General features: G+C 44.2%; 1 protein-coding gene across 6 annotated transcripts in view; it reads left to right on the top strand.

Moving 5' to 3' along the window:
• Window positions 1-1,144: 1,144 nt before the first annotated feature.
• grm8a (glutamate receptor, metabotropic 8a) overlaps window positions 1,145-18,608 on the top strand; it is a 240,809-nt gene continuing 223,345 nt past the window's right edge. Inside the window, exons 1-3 of one of the 6 annotated variants that reach the window (XM_081604104.1) lie at window positions 1,145-1,381; window positions 1,732-1,963; window positions 8,062-8,855. In XM_081604104.1, the coding sequence (XP_081460230.1) occupies window positions 8,313-8,855 (543 nt within the window). In that variant the 5' untranslated portion in view covers window positions 1,145-1,381; window positions 1,732-1,963; window positions 8,062-8,312. Of the gene's footprint in view, window positions 1,382-1,471; window positions 1,964-4,010; window positions 4,251-4,749; window positions 5,309-8,061; window positions 8,856-18,608 lie in introns of those variants that run through there. The other 5 variants (XM_081604106.1, XM_081604102.1, XM_081604108.1 and 2 more) reach the window with 5 other exon arrangements.

Raw genomic sequence — 18,608 nt, 5'->3', positions numbered from 1 at the left:
CATGTTTTTGTGTTTTTGTATTAGTCTTTTTTTTTTATTTTTTATCATGAATTATTGAATTTCGTCAACTCATTAGGGCCCCCTACCGGTCTGGAGGGCCAAAAAGAAATTTAAAAACTAGCAAATGCGCTTCAATAAATTAGAATATTGGAACATTAAAGTTAATAATTCAATTTGAAATATGAATACAATTTAGTGAATGACATAGATAATGATATTCCTAAGAAAGTATTGCATAAGACCAACAAAGTGTAAAAAATGATTTATTTCTTTAGTTGAATTGAAACTACCATTTACAAATTCACGAGACTCATCTGTATGAAAAAACGTTATGCGGCCGTAGTTTAGATTTTTTTTTTATCTGCCCTGAATGTTGAGAATATAATCCAAGTTAATTGGATTCTGCCAAATCTGATCAACTCAAATGTAATTGTTTAATGCGTGTCATTTCTTTGTTGTCATGGTCAAATTAAACCCAACATCACCTTGCAGGCTCTCTGCCTACTTGATGTGCTGCTCAAAGCGGAGGTTGAATGTAGCTTCCAGCTGCTGTGACACGACTTCCCCTTGAATTGAAATGTACAAGTTCAGAAGTAACATTGATTGATCGCTTTTTAAATCTGAATAATCAAAATAAATACTCTTTTTGATTATTATTTTATTCATGCAGATGCACCTGTACTTTCTGGATCATTGCACTCTGGTCATTTTTGGGCAAGAAAATCTGGTTTTACCTGACGTTGTAATTACCCCCTCTTGCCACAAGATGGTGCCATTGACCCGCCCCTCCGTGTCTTTTTCAAACGCGGCAAGATCGACAAATTGAACGTGTTGTTCACATCCCCACCGCCCCTCACTCTGTCAGGCAGAGGGAACACCCCAATCTTGTTCCTATTGCCTCCACACACATAGCTTATCAAATTGTTATTACACAGCAGATGGGACGCGGTTCATTTGTTTAATTCCATTCACCACAAAGAGCCACGGCGCGCTGGTTTTTACAAGGCGAGCTGCTTTGAAGGAGGGGATAATCAATGGGCTCAGTGGAAAATAAATTGGGGAAGTTCGTTCAATTAACCGTGTTTTTTTTTCTTTTTTTTCTACGATTTATTAATGTGTTCAAATAAGCATAAGGGACAGAAATGCATCCAATTGATCGGTAATAAACTTAATTGAATGCGGAGGAGGGAGTCTGCATGAGGACAGTGGCGCAATTAGGCGTTGATTTGGTGCGTCGTGCACCAGCACTCGGGAGTCTGAGCAGGTTGTGTGTGTGTGTGTGTGTGTATGTGCGCGCGCACGAGCCGACACAACGCAGACTTTGACGGAGAAGTGGCCACGCGCAAAGTGTGCGTGGGAGCTTACGGATCACCCTAATCAGGTGGGTTTTACCAACAATATTGATCCGCGCCGCGTGTCATAAATTCCTCTGCTCTGTCTCCCCCTCCTCCACCTCTCTCTCTCTCTCTCTCTCTCTTCCTCTCTCTCTCTTTCTGTCTCTCTCTGTATCTCAGATTCATTCTTGGTCATCGGCTTCTACAGACAGCCTCTATCTCCATTGTCTCCTTAAACAAGTGCGGAGTTAATTGTTACAGTTTGCGTCACGACTGCAGCTCCATGCCCTTTGCGGATCTTTTATTTTCTTCTATTATTATTATTGTCTTGCAATCAATCTTTTGATTTTTGGAGATTTTTTTTTCTTCTTCTTCTCTCTCTCTCTCTCTTCACCAGGACTGAAATATATATGTATATTATTTGAGGTGTGAAACTGCTGAGCTCCGCAAGGAAGTTGCCTAAGGCGGACAGGGACCCCGCGGGATGCTTCCCCTCTTCCACATCGTGGGTGGAACCTGATTTTCTGATTTTCTTACCTTTAATACTCCCTCCGTGGGTGTCTTCACATTCCCTCGGTGATGGGTGTTTAATGCCAGATTGTCTCGTGCTCTGCGCAGTAGTTGTTGGGGTGAGTATGGATGTCTGAACTTGATGCATACTGTCGTACCGGAGGTATTTAAATGAAATAACGCAAAGTGCATTTGTCTCTCTCTCTCTCTCTGCACTGGTGCTAATTGGGCTGCAATCAGAACCCCCAGAATCGAGCCTATTGGGGATGCATAGTCAGCGCACACGCCTAGACTTTGATCTCCAAACTCTCTCAATATGCATTTATTATTATTATTATTATCTCCGAGTCGCACGACTCTCTCTCTCTCTCTCTCTCTCTCTCTCTCTCTCTCTCTCTCTCTCTCTCTCTCTCTGTGCGAAATGTTGGAGAAAAATGCAATTGGGCTTGAACGTGTGTTTTAAATTATTGTATATTTTTGATCCATACATCTGTTTGACACCCTTAAGGATCCAATTGTAGGTAAATGGGGGGGGGGGGACCCGTTCAGGTAGAGGGATGGGGGTAAAGATCAGCAAGTGGCTCCAGGGAGTAAGAGAGAGAAAAGTGCTCCAGAGGGACTCGCTGACCAACAACTCTCTGACCATGAGTGAGGAAGAAACGGTGGGGGAAGAGGACAGGAAAGCTATCTTCTTTCTGAGAAGAGCAAACCCATTCTCTCCCCAAAACCAGTGATAAACCGGGAGGGGGGGGGGATGGCTGCATGCAGCAAGGGATAAGACAGGGAGGAGGAAGAGGAAGAGGAGGAGGAGGCAACTGTGGCTTGCACAGGATTGCAGAAATAAGAATGAAGTCGCCGGAGGTGGAGGGATGAACTCCCAACAACCAGCCGAGGGTGTAAATTAAAACGAGTGATGAGCTCGCTGTAGGCTTTTTAGGGTTCAACCCTCTTCATCTTTGAGCCACTAAACATCACAGCAGGGGAACCCTCATCATCATCCTCCTCCTCCTCCTCCTCTTCCTCAAGGCAGCCACAAGAGAGATTAAATCATTCCCCTAACCCCTCCACCACTCTCCCCCAGCATTTGAGAAGAATCATAAGAGCTCTCTTGAGGTTGAAGGAGTAAGAGCCAAGATGATTAGCATAAGATCAGGTGTGTTGTATGTGAGCGCAAACACACAAATGTCACCTCTTTCACCCTTCGAGGCAGCGATAATCTTCAGAGAGGACCGAGTGTAAATGAGGCTGGAGACCGGTTCGTTCACCCCGATCAGATCTGTTTCTTTCCCGGCGTCCCTCTGGACACATCTGCAGCTCGAGTGAACAGAACAGGTTTCAACTTGTTACCCAACGCCTGCAGCTGACAAACGCCTTAAACTTTGTCACATATTGTCGTGTTGCATCTAACGGCTTGAGTGTTTTTTTGCTTTTTTTTGTGGGTGGTTGAATTCCGTGTGCAGGATGAACGCAAGACGGCATGTCGTCGTTTAGGCGTTGCCAGAAATTCTTGATGGGGCCCTTTGCACAAATGAGTATGTTCTGATCAAAACCATTCCACTGCAGCACTGGGCTGCATGTTTATGGTCATCGTTCTGCCTTTGGGCGTCGCTTCATAAAACTTCCCATTAACCCTGATCACTTGGGAATCATCATCATCATCATGTCATCGCAGCGGTTCTCTTCAGCAGGGGGTGGGCAGGGGAAGCCGGTGTAGAGTTTTTTGCACATTGGGTGAAATGTTCGAATTCGGTCTCATCTTGAACCCAAAGCGCCTTCTTCTGCAACGTTTGCTGCGTCCCCCTTATGGTTTCCTCTTTCCCTTCCACTCTTCCTTGAAGGCGAGATTTCTGGAGTGCATTCTAATTCCGATTCTTCCACATGAGCTGTGGATCTTGGCGGATCTCTGTGGCTACCATGGGCCACTTGGCTGCTTCTCTGATTAACGCTCTCCTCGTCTGACCTGTCAGTTAGCCGCGTCGCTCTTTTCCCCTTGAGGCCTCCGGAGAAGCGTGGTATTCGTACCGTTAAAAAAAACAAAAAACGATGTGGGTCTTTTGTGTCGTGGGACATTTGGAGACAGCTGAATGCACCCGGTTTCGATTAGGGTCGTCGGAGTAAAGGGGGCTGAATTCAAATGGGTCCCACCACTCCCGAACGGCATTCGCTGACGTTTGTGGCAAGGTGCGGGAACGCACGGTGGCTATGGGTAATTGTGCAAAGCGCTGTGAAATAAAACGCTGCGATAGGAACCTCTGCCTCTGAGATGTGCTGGACTTTGATTAGACGGATTCGGAAGCAGATGCGAGTTACACATGCTGCACATCCGAATTACTGGGGCCACTGAACCTCATTAAGAAACCCTCTGTGACTTCGCCAAGGAGAAAGTGTTTAATAAACAATGATGCAGTAAGTAGACTATGGTGTTTGCAGATGAATCAGAGCTTGGCTAGCCTATATAATGCTGGGGGCTTTAACTGTAGCGGGGGCTTGCTTGCCTGCCTTGTAGAAGTGGCTTTGACCTATTTCCATTTTGAGTGGGGAGGAGCTGATGAATTAATTGGGACAGGAATGAATTATATTCATCAAGTGTCACGCCGTGATGTCAACCGACTCCCAAGCCTGTTCGTAGGGGTTTGGGTGGACAAAATCAAGGTTGGGGGGTGTGAGGGGGGCTACAGTTTGTTTCTGAAGGCTGAGTACAGGAGAGCCCTTGTGTTACCACAGGGGAGGTTTTTTTTGGGAGCAAAAGGGCGGGATCTGATCCAGCAGGAACAGATGCAGTGAAAGATTAGGAGCAGGATCTCCTGCAGGGTGGTACAAGCTCGCCTGTCTTAAATAGCAAGGAGAGGTGGGGGGATCCAAGCCAGAAAGTGATTTATGGCAGTCCAGTCCTGCAAGATGCAAACTCAAAATGAGGTGCTTACTTAAAAACACATGATTTCATTCATTTTATTTAATTGTTTTGTTTTTGAGAGAGGGAAATAGCATTACAAAAGCCTATCAAAAAATACTTGACAGGTTTGCCTGGCTGGCTTTATTGTCAAAGAATCAAAAGGCAGGCTTTTATCTTATTTTTTGTGTCCCTCTGGATCAGCTCTGCCCTCTCTCTGCCTCTCTCTCTCTCTCTCTTGTGTATTTTCCCTGCCACTGATCAATCACTAGCTGAGTGATCACAGCTGTGCTCATCAGTCTCTCAGCAGCACACCCCTACTGTTTTGCTTTGGATTTTGCCGGATGTTTTTCCTACCTTTCAGAGTGAAACTTTTTCACCACTTTTCCCCAAACTGGACTGCCTGTTGTTTTCGTTGGCCATGGAAACGGGATCCCCGTGTACGGTTAGGGAATAGCCGGCAACTTGACTTTTGGTTAGTTGGAGTCTTGAACTTGACCTGCAAGGATCGGGCTTCTTCATCCGCTTGGCCGAGCAGAGATCTCCAGTTTGAAGGGACGATGCAACGACTATGGTTTGTTTACATTCTGCTTGTCAGATAAAAGGTCATTGCTCCTTCATATTTAGTTGTCAAAGGGGAAGTTTAACTCGAGCTGCCTGACTTCTAAAGGCTGAAAAGCATGAGGATGAACCAAGCCGTGTTCATCCATGACGTAATGACCTTTACTTCAACACCAAATGCGTTTAATGCCGTCCGATTTGGTGACGGTGGTTCTGTCGACCGGTGTTTGTTTCTCATCCTGCCATTTAAACGTGTGTATTACCTGGGCCAACGTCTGAATGTAGGCATTTTGTGAATCAAGACTTGTTGCCTGCATGGAGTTTTTCTGTAATTACATCAGCATCTTTGTCAGTTCAGACAGAACGTCTGCAGAGCTTCCAGTGAGATTGTGTGACATTATCTTGTGATTGTTGCTCGGGTTCTTCTCGCGCTGCTATCTGTGCACGGTGAATGTCTCGTCTCTGTAATTTTTTCTTTTATCGCTTCATCTGCAGTATTTATGACTTCCGAAGAAAGCCTGCAGCAGTCTGATTTAAGGATAAAATTGCATATCCTACAGTTTCAGATGAATGGGTAGACGATGCCGTAACATTATTTTTCTTAAAATAAGAATTACAATGCCAAACGGATAAGCAATAGTGTAACTTATCCACTTAAAGCTTCCTGGTATTGCAGTCATTGCTTGAGGACGTTGCCGCCGCTTGTTCCACTGATGTCGGGTCTAGTTTAAAATAATTTGAGACTTACTTTATTTTAAGAGTTTGTCGAAGGGTGCTTTTCTTGGTTTTGAAGCTTTCCGCTACAAAAACTTCCTTAAGTTGTGGACTTAAAACATTTGTGGCTTACATCAGTAGTGCCCAGTTTCAGTCCTGCATGGTCTTAGAGGCATCTCTAGTTTTAGTTTAATGAAATGTCTTTTCCAGAACTTTAGTGGATCTAAATCTGTTTCACTGGATCAAGAGCTGGGATTGGTTGGTGTACCGGGCTTAAAGCATTTATGCTCTTATTATTATATAAGTGCAGAGGAAAAATGTGCTGCGTATTTAGGGTGCTAATGTAGCAGACGACGTATGGCTGTTTGTGTGAACACAACACTCCACACTAGGCTGAAGTTATGCGGCTATATTCACACAAACCGAATACTCGTACTTGCCAAAATGCAAGTGTTAGTGTTAGATTTGTTGCCATGGAGCTCGCCGAAAGAAATTAAAGGGAAAATCTTTTTTTTGTTTTTTTTTTTGCCTCCTTGAATCTGGCTGTCAAGCTAACGATTAATTATCTTTAAATATTTATTTAGGCCCCAGAAATTTGCACAAATTGCCTCTTCACCCTGTCTGCACTCACAAAAGAAGAAAAAGAAGGAGAAACAAAAAAAAGAAAATCAAGGGTTTGAGATCAGGGGAGGCAAATGAGAAAATAAATTCCCAGGGGCCTCGGCTAATGAAAGCACATTAGCAGTCACACCGTGTAGAAATCCGCCAGTTCGTCATAAGCAATTTTCAGTCCCCGACCAACTTATTGCAACAATATGGCTGCTTGCTGCGCAGCTCAGTGGAGGAAGCGTGACATTATTACAACCGGGGGTGAAGGCGGAACCTTCCTGCAGTGGGTGAAAGCTGATAAAGCGTATCAACACTTAATGATGTTGATGTCAAATGATAATAATAATAAAAAAAACCCTTTAACATTCACTTTACCTGTTGAGTTTGAAGCCTAGGAGGAGGAAGACGCACTGAATATATGTTTATTTAACTGCAGCAGATGCACAGTCGCTCCACGGCTCCGTTGTCTTTGCGATGCTGCGTCATGTGTCTGTTGTCTCTCTCTCCATTTGTTATTTTTGAACTCTTTCTTTCTTTCTTTCCTCTCTTCACCCCCTCAGTTCCTTCTTCTTCGGCTTCGTCACAGCTGCAGCAGGTAGTCATGCGAACAGCCGGAGGAGCTCCCCAACGAGGCCCTCCGTAAGCCGTTTCTCTCCTTGACCTGCCAGCAGTGAATAAGGGTGTAGAGGCGACAACAAACTGAAATGCTTGGGATTTTTTTTTGTTTTTTTTAAGTCCCCTCCCAATAGGTTTGTGCAGTAATCTAGTTGCATACCCTTAACTAATATTTTGCACCGAAAACCCCTTCTGGTCCATTTTCGTATTCAGTTTTCTTGAGTTTACACACCTGCCGTCACGTGAATGAAACCCAAACTACAGTTTTAATTGGATTTCCTCGACTTCCCTTTCGCTTGGTTAAAGCCGTTGTTTGGTTACAAATGATCCAAATGGCAGGAGGAATCCGTGGCATCGTGAAAACTGCAATCGCAGAAAACGTGGGACAATAGTTCCACGACAAACTGGACGTTTGTAATGGTTTGTGAAATGGACAGAGCGGTTGAGGATTCTGCCAGGAGAGACACTGCAACAAACATGGCCAGGTTTCAGTTTAATGGTGGGCAGCCTGGTCCTCTTCTTCTTTTTTTTTTTCTTTCCATTTAACTTTTTGCCTTCCGGTGCAATCATTTTCCATTAGAGGATAAATGTCACATGTGGAATAAGACTTGGAATTATTCTTAGTGGTCTAATTTTTTGTTACTTCTGGCGTTTTTTTTAACAGGGGGTTTGTGCACTTTTGAGAGCTTCTGTATATCCATTTTTTTTGTAGCTTCATTCATCTTGGTCTGGGTTTTCCACATGCCATGTGAGATTTGCTACCCTGCAGCGGTTTGACCCTTGCACAGTTAATGGTACCAACATGTCTTGTCTCTGTCTCTTCAACAGGCTCTGCAAAAGATGTGACTTGTGGTTTACACGCTCTGCCCCCGAACCAGATACTCGCAGCTGAAGTGCCACATTTCCTGCTGCACCTCCTGCCCGTGCTCCCTCTTCCCTGGATTATGACTTGCTCATGGGGCTCGGCTAACTCCGCACCTGGGGTCCTTTACCCCCGCCTCGTTAATCAGTAGGAAAGGGCTGACTTTAATAATCTTTAAAGACTCTCGGATCGTGCTCTGTTACTAACCTCTTTGATCATGGAATCTCAGTGGGGCCCGACTTTTCCCCTCCACTCTCCCTCCGTCATCTTCCTGCTTCTGGCTACTTCTTACACCTGGCTCTTTCCCGTCACATCCCCTCAGCGAGTCCCGATAGACCCCCAGGCCGCTCCGGAATACGCTCACTCCATCCGACTGGACGGCGACATCATACTCGGTGGGCTTTTCCCGGTGCATTCGCGGGGAGATCGCGGCACGCCTTGCGGGGAGCTGAAAAAGGAGAAGGGCATCCACCGCCTGGAGGCCATGATGTTTGCCATTGACCTGATCAACAAGGATCCCGAACTGCTGCCCAACATCACGCTGGGGGCCCGGATCTTGGATACCTGCTCCAGGGACACGTACGCTCTGGAGCAGTCCCTGACGTTCGTGCAGGCCCTAATAGAAAGGGACGGCTCCGACGTCCGCTGCGCCAACGGAGACCCTCCGATCTTCACCAAGCCCGACAAGATCGTGGGCGTGATCGGGGCAGCGTCCAGCTCCGTGTCCATCATGGTGGCCAACATCCTGCGTCTGTTCAAGGTAGGACTCGGTCTAATTTTCCCCGTCTGTGACTGTTTCTGTTTCATCTTGACATTACAACCACAAACCTGAATATAGGATGCTTGATTGATCAACTAAAAGAAGTGATTAATTGTGAAGTCAAGGGAAAATTAGAAGTGTGGTGGCATTTGTGTTGATGTTCCAAAGTTTTATATCTGTTGCTGTACTTTCTCTTTCATTCCCTGGACACCCTTATCGTCTTGCTGCAGATTCTTAATTGAATGCAAGTGTAACGTAACTATGAGCTACATCACCTCACTGGCTCTTTGGGGTCATTGTTATGCTGAAGAGTGAACGTTCACTCCAGATTTTTTCAGCCCTTTAACAGGTTATTTTCCAGGAAAATCCTGTATAGTCTTTGTTGCCCGGACTGTTTGTCCCTTGACGGGGACAAAAAAACATAAAATCTCTGCATCTGCATCATACTGCCTCTACCATGTTTCAAAGTGGAAAGGTTTGTTGACGATGAATGCAGTGTTAATTTTCCTAATCCAATTCTAATGTGTTTTCACATTCCCTTATGTGGCTTTTGGCAAACTGCAAGTGGAACCTATTACTGGTTTTCTCGAACAATAACTTTCTTCCTGTCGCTCTTCCATAAAGGCTGGATTTAAGCCGACGGTGCTGCCAACAGACTCTCCCACCTGAGGTGTGGACCTCTGCAAGTCCTTCAGTTAATATGTGTGTTTCGGGCTTCTTCTCTAAATGATGCTTCCCTTGCCCGACCTGTCAGTTTAATAGGGCAGCAATGTCTCGGTAAGTTTGAGTCACTGCTTTAAACTTCGTGACAACTTTTTTTCCCCCTGACCCTCCTACTGTTTTCCTTGCTCTTTGTGATGCGGTTTGTTCACTAATGCGCCTCGGAGACCTTCACAGACCAGCTGGATTTACACCGAGATTGAATCGCACATAGAGTTGCGCTGGATGTTGTTTTGGGGAATTGGGAGCGTAGGGTGAAAAAAACACCAGCAAAAGAGTAAACTACACATCAACTATCTAATCTAATGTTGGTAATGTTTTATTTTGGGGTATCAGATTAAATGGATGCTAAACATAAATGCACATCGCGCCTTTCAGATGTTTGTCTGAAAAGTCTTAAGCCATGTTTCCTTTGACTAAACAATTATGTACCACTTTGCACTGATCTACCACGAAATCCCAGTAAATGACATCCATAAGGACAAAGGTTGTAACATGTGACGGCTCAAGGGGGTGTGGACACTTTTGCCCAGCACTGCACATGCTGGATCACTGCCATCCCACGCAGCATCCAGCCCCTTCACCCATATAGGCAAGATAAAGTTCAATGACGGCAGCCATTTGAAGCCTTATCGCTTTCTGCAGCGGTGACACCTCTTCCTTCAGCAGTTGCGGGAGAAAAGATATCCTGTGCATTTCACTCTCGGAGCCCAAAGTGCGATTTCAATCAAACATTCAGATGCGTCTGTAAAGGAGAAACTGATGTGTCAAGCGATGCTTGTAAGTAAGTTTAAGGTTGAGCGAAATGATGACGAAAAACTAAAATAAAATACAGTAAAAATTGCGGCTAAGTGTTGGGTATCTCTTACGAGCTCGAAATCTGTCAACAGCCACTTCATTTCCCGCGCCCCGCGGTTGTTTGTGCACACGTGCGTCGCCTGCGAGGACGCCGCTTTGTGATGCCACGTTTTCGAGTACGTGTGTGGGCCTAATTGAGTGTCCTCATCGGGGTGCAACTCTTTTGTGTTCACGCGTGTTTTTCCCGTCCTCTCCTGAAGCCTTTATGCATTTCAGGTGTGTGTCTGCGTGTGTCTTTGGAGTGTGCGCCCATTGTCATCATTAGCTGCGCCGGGCTGACTGATGGCGGTGCGATGGTGAAATACGAGTCCGGTAATGACGCCCGTGGCATTTTTCACATCCACATTTATCCCACGCTCTTCCACAGTGTGACCACACATTTCTTTGGCACAGAGGAATCCATATGCTTGTGTGTGTGTGTGTGTAGAAGATTTTTCCTGTGTTTCAGGACGCACATGTTAACAACCGGCTTGCGCTTTGAATGGAAGATTTGCATATTAAACAACAACAACTAAACATGATTTATTCCAGGATCTGTCACAGCAACAGCCCTCGAACAGAGCGCTTTTCCCTGCCTCTGCGGTGCCTCGCTCTCATTTGCCTAATACGATTTGGAGCCTCGCGCGTGTCTGCGTGCTCGCCCGAACTCGTAGTGTGTGCGCGCGCGCGCCGCGTGCCGCTATTGTACGTCCGCTGATAATTTGTGTGTGGGAGTCTTATGCGTTTTTTCTTTTCTTTTCCTTTTTCGTGTGTGTGTGTGTGTCTGTGTGTGTGTGCAGGATCTCTGCGATATGTCAACCTCATGCCTGTGGCTGTGCTAACGGTTTGTCTCCAAACTGTGTATCTCTCACTGCATGCTTCTTCATAAATAATACACCCCCCCCCGCCCCCCCGTTTCTGGAAGTCGTGGGACGCAAACACATGTTCGCGCGAATGTATTTCAAGCAAACATATGTCTTTTTTAAACAGGCTTAATCTGACGGTGTCAGTCACAGCCAGTCGCCCACTCAAGACATGATGGGGGTGCGATGCACCCCCCCCCCCCCCCCCCCCCTCCAGAAGCAGAGCAAGAGAGAGTCTGCTTGTGTGTCTTTTTAATTCTAGCAGTTGGCAAGTGTGATTCAAACAACAGATTGTGTTAAAAAAAAAAAAGCAAAAATTCTCCACGTTTTTTTTTTCTTATTATTATTATTTTCCTGTGCTTTAGCAGCAGAGGGAGCCCCTTGCTGAGAGTCACAGCTGAGAGAAATCAAATCAAACAAGAGTCGTTGATGTTTCTTTTGTTCGCCGGTTCCTCGTTTGAAGATTATCGCTCTGCACTGAGGGATGATTCAGAGCGCTGCGAGGCGGGGCTGGAGATAACGTGGAAGAACTTCTTTCTTTTTTTTTTTTTTTTTTGTAAATCAGGGCAAAGCGGGCCCTCGCCACAGCTGCATGTCGCAGGAGAAAATCTGTCCAAACAAAGCGAGTGGAAATTTTGGGCTTTACGACAACAGCTTGGTTCTGCTTTTTTTTTTTTTTTTTTTTTGCTTCAGTTTACGTCAGTTTAAAACACCTGAATATTACATCTTGGATTATGAAATTCTAACACGGGGCATAATTTTGAATTGGAAAGTTAAAGAAAATTCAGGTGCTTTGTCTCCAAAGCATTGAGTTTATTGGAAATCAGGCGCTGACTGACTGAGATTGTTTGTGTTTGACCTTTAGCTTGGCCGGGGTTCACAGGCGTGTTGCACTGCAAAGTCTGTGTGGCGTGTAAATGACTCGCTATGCATTATTCATAGATTCATATTGACGTAAACATGAGGCACATCGTTGCTCTCAAACTGCGTTGAGCTAACTTGTAAAAGGTTTTCTATGCTGCATGGAAAAAGTCAAGCGAATGGAATGGAATTTATTTAGATTTTTTGTAACTTTGCAGCCATCTTTCTTTTTTGTCAGATGTAGGTCATTCGTTGTTTACCTCAATGCAATTTTTTTTCTCTCTCTTTTCAGTGAAAGCCGTTGGACCGTATTACACATTTTTTGCCCTGAATGTATAAATACTGTCTGATTGGCCGGTGTTCTTGTGAAACGGGGGGAAAGTACACCATAAACTCTTGTTCGCCTCATGGAGATCTACACGGTCATGCCGGCTTGTTTTCCCTCTTCCCATGCTGCAGGAAGCTAATCAAACGCCAGGGCGGGGATGTTTATTAAAGCCACAAATTCATTTGATTTAATTTCCCAGCTTGAATGACTGTAAAGCCTGAACGCGGCCTATTATCAACCCCAATTTCCTAAATGATGTCGCTGCTCTAATTCAAATGTGGCCCAACCTTAAACTAATTACAGCTATTATTTTAGTTGTGATCCAGAGCAGCGTTACAGGTTAGCTACAGACGGAGCACAGTTTGTATTTATTGTATTTCTTCATTTTAGCTCCTCATTTATCTTTTTCGCCAAATCCTTATATTTTTGGCATCCACTGTTGGCAGCAAAGTAAGAATGTAATTGAACATGGAATCTTGTCAAAAATGCCAAACCTTCAATTTGTGCCAAACTGTCATAAATGGCATTTTTACCTTTAATCCCATCTGGTGAACTTTCTCATTGCAGACTCTCTTTAAGATTTCCTTGGATTTTCTTCAGGTGCTTCAGTGAATTGGATATTGTTTTTTTGGGGGGGTGTGTGTGTGTGGGGTGTGTTGCAAAGTTTCTCTCAACTTAATTGAGAGCAGGCACAAAAATGTTATTTGTGGAACGCATTGCACAGATAAAAAATCACAAACTGCTTCACAATGTGGCAAATATTTCGCCACATAATGGAGAAGTATTTTTGAAATTAAAGGCACACCACATCGAAGAAGAACGCCTTAGGCTGCGCTTTGAATGAGCTCGTGTAAAAAAATAAAAAATAAAAATCTTACAGCTGATGCAACATGCTGTAAATAATGATCCCCTTGAGTTCATCACGTAGTTCTTCGGACTGCAAGTGGATCTTGAGGGCTTTTGGTGGAGTAAGTGGCTTTCATAGTTCTGTAATGGAAGAATAAGTTTAGCCACATAAGGCCTGTGGAAACAGATGAAAACACCAGCAATGTGATTTCGTACATGTTCCAGTCAAAAACGTTCGACCAACAGAAATTGTTTCAAGGGCCAATTACAATTAATGAATAAATCAAAATGTAAAGTTAAGTATTAGATGAAGAACATGGTTTGGAAAGATTGGGGGGAGGGGAGAAAGTCGGGCAGAAAACTCTCTACAATGGATGCATCTTGACATTGTGCCATTTTGGAGATAACAGTTGATCAACTGTCATAAGATATTCTTTTATTAATCCCGCAGTGGGGTAATTTACATCGTCATTATCCTAAAACTACTGTATAAGTACTACTTACTGGTGGTACTTCGACAACCTTTCATAGAAACCGCTTACATATTTGGAAGGGACCTTGTAGCAGATTGACGACTGCTTGTGGCAGCTCTCTTTGTTCCGGTCATCGCTGAAAGTTGGAGCTTGGCTCTGGCAGCGGCATCAAATGCATCTAAACAGCGTTTGGTTCCAAGCTGCAGAAGCAAGAGCCGTGTTTGAATCAGAGGCCAAGCTAGTGAGATTCTTTGGATTTCAAATTCTAGGGACATTTTTTCTTTTCTTTTCTCTTTCCATATTCAAAGTGAATTTTAAAATTCTGAGTTAAAACAGCATGCACGATTACCGTGTCCTCCAGTCAGTCATGCAGTACTAGTGAACTTTTTTTTTTCTTTTTGTGGAATTAGGTTTTTTTTTTCCCTTTCCATCATCACTCCATCTGCAGTTTTGAAATGTACGTTAAGGTGGTGTTTTTATATGCAACCCATCTCAAAAGTGAGAAAACTCTCTTCTAAAAAATTCAAATCAAAATTGGATCATTGTTACACTGTTATGTCGATGTGACACTGATTCACAGCTCGAGTTTAGCAGCTTCCTTAAATGACTCGGTGGACTTCACTTTAGTCTAAAGTAAAACTTTTTAGGACTCTGAGAAAGCCTGAAAAATATCCTTCAATACTGCTTGAAATACAGCCAGAGAGCGAGACTCAGACGCTTCACGGTGCTTCATGCTCATCTCTCTTATCGGATCTAATCCCATCACGTATTAAAAGAGGCGCTCTTCACTGCGGTTTCTGCTGTCTTAATAAACGTGTTTCCAAATGTGTTTTTAAATATTTTTCGCAGCCCCCCAAAAAAATATTGGACGAAGTCACGGCTCCCCAGACGGGTCGCAGACGGCCTGGAAGAAGGTGTGAGATGATTAAAGTGAAAGTTTCTCTTTTCTGCTTCCCAACTTTGAAACCTTACCTCTGCAGAACTCTGTGATATAAAGTTAAAAAAAGGAAATCTTTCATCTTTATTTCATCATTAGCTAAATTAAAGTCAAAAATTCCCTAAGATTTTGAAGTAACTGCTCTCTTTCGTAGGAAGCGTGTACGGTATGGCACGAGTCTTAAAGTGAGCCGCGGCGGTTCGGGCACTGGCACGAACTTTGTTGAAACATTGCAAGGTGCTTTTGACCTTTGCCCTTACATCATTTAGGCAGGTTTAGCCAGATTTTGCTTGAGTCGTTTTTGTGTGTATAAGAGGAAAAATATTTAAAATCTGATCTTTTCAGGCGGCATTGAATGCCAGGTGTGGTGGGTGGAATAAATGAGGCGCTATTGATTTTTTTATTTTTTATGATATGGGATTGGCGTTTCCCCAGGGTTCCACAAACGGACGGTTTAACCTTAAATGTGTGGAGCGCTCCCTCCACTGCAAACCTGCACATTTGATGTTTTCTGCACCACCTCTGGGTCTCCAATCAGCACCGAGGGAAGTTTTGTTGTTTCGTTCAATGCATCATGTTTCGTTGATAATGCGATCAAATTCATACATCCAGATCAAAATTAGGACTAAAAGTTAAACGTGTTGAATCACATGCCAACGTTTGCTCTGGATAACTTGGATGAAAAGGGAAAACGAAACACAAAAAAAACATGTCCGACAAACACTTTTCATGTTAATGAAAGAATCCTTTGCATCAAAGCGGGGACTGATGCACCGCCCGCGTTCGGCTTTTGTCTGCCGTTGCCGGGAAATCCCACAATGAAGCGATGGACACATTTCAGTCGGTGACACTCGCATGCTGCGTGTCAGAGGCTGAAAATGAAATTCAATTCTCAAATTGATAAGTGGTGGCTCTCCCCCGGTGAGAGTAAATGGAATGACGGCGCCTCGGGGGAGCTTTGGGAAAACACTGCGCCCGCACACACGAATCTCTAACCCTGCATTAATTCAAAATCAACTGCAATTGATTCTGCTGGAGGCTTTCAAACTCACACACACACACATATATATACACACACACACACTTGGGGAAGTCTACATTTGAGGAGATGGCTTATTGTCTTTGTCTGCGGTGGAGGTTTTTTAAAAATATTTTTTATGAAGTTGCGTGTTCCAAGGCCGAAGTCTTTCCCACGCTCTGCCATCCCGCTTCGCAAACGTCCAGCTGAGTTTGTTCTGGTTGGCGTTAGCCAAGGTTTGGCAAACGACGCCTTTTTCTTTCGCTTCCAATGATTATTTCTGTTCCTCCATTTTGAGCAGAATTAGCATTTGTTTTGTTTTAACCACCATTAGTTTTGTAACTTTTGCTGTGCAAGTGGACACCTGCCAAAGCGTCGACCAGGGGGATTCAAAATTCATCTCTGGCAGATGTATCAAACAGGACTTCGCTGCCAGAAGTGGGTTTATCATTTTTGTTAGAATCAGATCTGCTAAAACTTCATCTTGTGAACAATCTTTTTTTGGGGGATCTGTGACGCTGGGGGTCCGTTTCTCTTGACAAAGATAGCAAAGTTACACTCTGTGTAACGTTATTAAAGTTTTTTTCTAATGGATCAGTTTGTTGTACAATGTATAATAAGGGGCCTGTGATTTTTGCAATACTGGCATGCTTCTTTTTCCCTACACTTATTAAAAATAGTCTAAGGTGAGAGTTCATAATAGTTAAAAATTATTTGTTCACATCCTTAATGTCCTTAACGGCTTGAGTGAAACATCTAGTTCATGACAAATAGTTATTTACATAGGGTGTGTTGACTCAATTGCTGGGATTTTACTCCAATAATCTAGAAAACCAAAATTATGAAGTGTTTTTATATGATGAGCTAACATGCTAAAAGTTTATGAACTTGTACATAAGACATTGAAGTTCTGACACTGCTCTTGTTGAAGTTGCTACATGTTGTCTTCAAGCGTCGACATGGTTCAAATGCTAATGTGTTAGCTTTACCTCCGTCCTCTGTGCCTAGAGAACTTGCTGGTGCTTTGTTAAATTTCTTTATTCATTTCCTCTTGTGTGATTGTGCACATTTTCAATCCATATTATTCATACTGAGCACTTTCAGTCTTTTGTGGGAGCCCTCAGTACATATACATGAGTGAGCGATTCTCCTCTCCCTGCATAAGCTAATAAAAAAAAAAAAATCCCACACGCTTCACAGTACGCAAATGAGTGAGAAGAAGAAGGGTTTGCCTTGGATGTCGGAGCATAAGGCCAGCTTGGGGCCCTTCGCACATTTAAAAAAAAGACAATTTTCTTCCAGGCAAATCGGCACCTCCTGAATTACAAATCAATTTGGCATTCTCTCTCTTCGCGAGGATGACGACGACTGCATCAAAATGCAATTAACCAGGAGCGCTGTAATTCTCATTCAGATGCCAATTTGGACATAATTCCCTACAAAGGTGGCTGTTTTTCACGAGGTTATGCCTACTTTGATCTACAGTGTTGTTCCAAACCCGCTAGCTGCTTTTAATGAAGTAATGAAGGGAGACGGGGAGGAACGTCAGGGTAGTGGGTGTGAGGGAGCAGAAGAGAGGACTGCATGAGAAGCAGACAAGTGGAAGTGAATCCTGGACAAAGACGCGCTGGAACGACAGATGGAGGGGTGAAAAAGATGGCGATAAGAGGAGAGCACCGCATCCTCCAGGGCATAATGATGTGGTGCTGATTTCCTTCATGAAAGCATTACGCATTAAGAGGGTGGCGATAATGAAGCCACAGAGCACGCCAAACAGCGAGCGGAAAGACTCATTAGGACGCGCGCGGGGTCGCCGTTTTGTGGCGGCTCTCTCGCGAGCGCGCGCCATGCTTCACCGCGACTCATCCGAGGCGGGTGAAAAATCACGGGTTGCTACAACGGGGCAGGACACAATCATCCGACCTTCGCTAACGAAGGCAGACTTAACGAGCAAATGGTTAATGAAGACGGACTTAATTGTCCTTCTGAAATTATTTATTACCTTCATCTATAGTTGCCTGGAGATGATTCATTAAGAGCCGCCCGGTGTCGTAACGTCTGAACGCGGGCTAAATTGGATTTGTTTTCAGCTGGATGGTGCAAATCCTTTAACCTGGGTTTGAAGCTGGTGAGCGGGGGAACTCCAAAATGTGCAATTCATTAAGCCGCTCCCTGGATGAGGAAAGGCTAAACGCAAACTGACAAATGATTTGCTTACCCATCACTGTAAAGGGCAGTACTTGCAGTCCATTAAGCTGGGTTTTCTCATCAGGAAAGGTGGCAATGTGTTTAAAAACTCTAATTTGGAACACCTACGGGGCAGTAGAAAAGTTTACGCCCCCTTGTAGATCACCAAAGAGATTTTAATGGCAAACAAAGGTAAACTGAGTAAAAAGTAGAACCATCCATAAACTGCAGCATCCCTGGCTAGATGACTCCAGATGTACAACTGGAATTCAAAAGGACTGCAAGGAAAACGACGAGCAGCACGCTTTTGTTTGAAGAGAATGTTTCCTGACATTTCAGTGGCGCAGTCCAAAGACCGGTAAGCGCCTAAGTGCACGCGTCCCGGCGATGCCCCAGCTACCTCACGCTCGCCTTATGTGCCGCTTCAAAAGAAACGTGACCTCGTGTGGCAAACACAACAAGTTAACAGCGTCTGTGTTTGTAAGACGAGATAGGAAAGTAAATTAAAGTTTAATTAAGACCCCTGATGAAAAGCGAGAGGTCATTAAAAATGTGCTTGACGTTATGCTTGGTGTTCCTCCCCGCCTGGCCCCGTGAACGCGTTTCTCTGTGCCGTTCCCACTGAATTGTGTGTACTTTTGACAAAGAGCGGGTCAGAAAAAGGCTCCATCTGTCCCAGTATT

Source organism: Poecilia reticulata, chromosome 23 (genome assembly GCF_904066995.2).
Source record: "Poecilia reticulata chromosome 23, P_reticulata-male-v2, whole genome shotgun sequence".
In the NCBI taxonomy this organism is placed as follows: Eukaryota; Metazoa; Chordata; class Actinopteri; order Cyprinodontiformes; family Poeciliidae; genus Poecilia; species Poecilia reticulata.
This window is presented reverse-complemented; position numbering and strand designations above follow the sequence as displayed.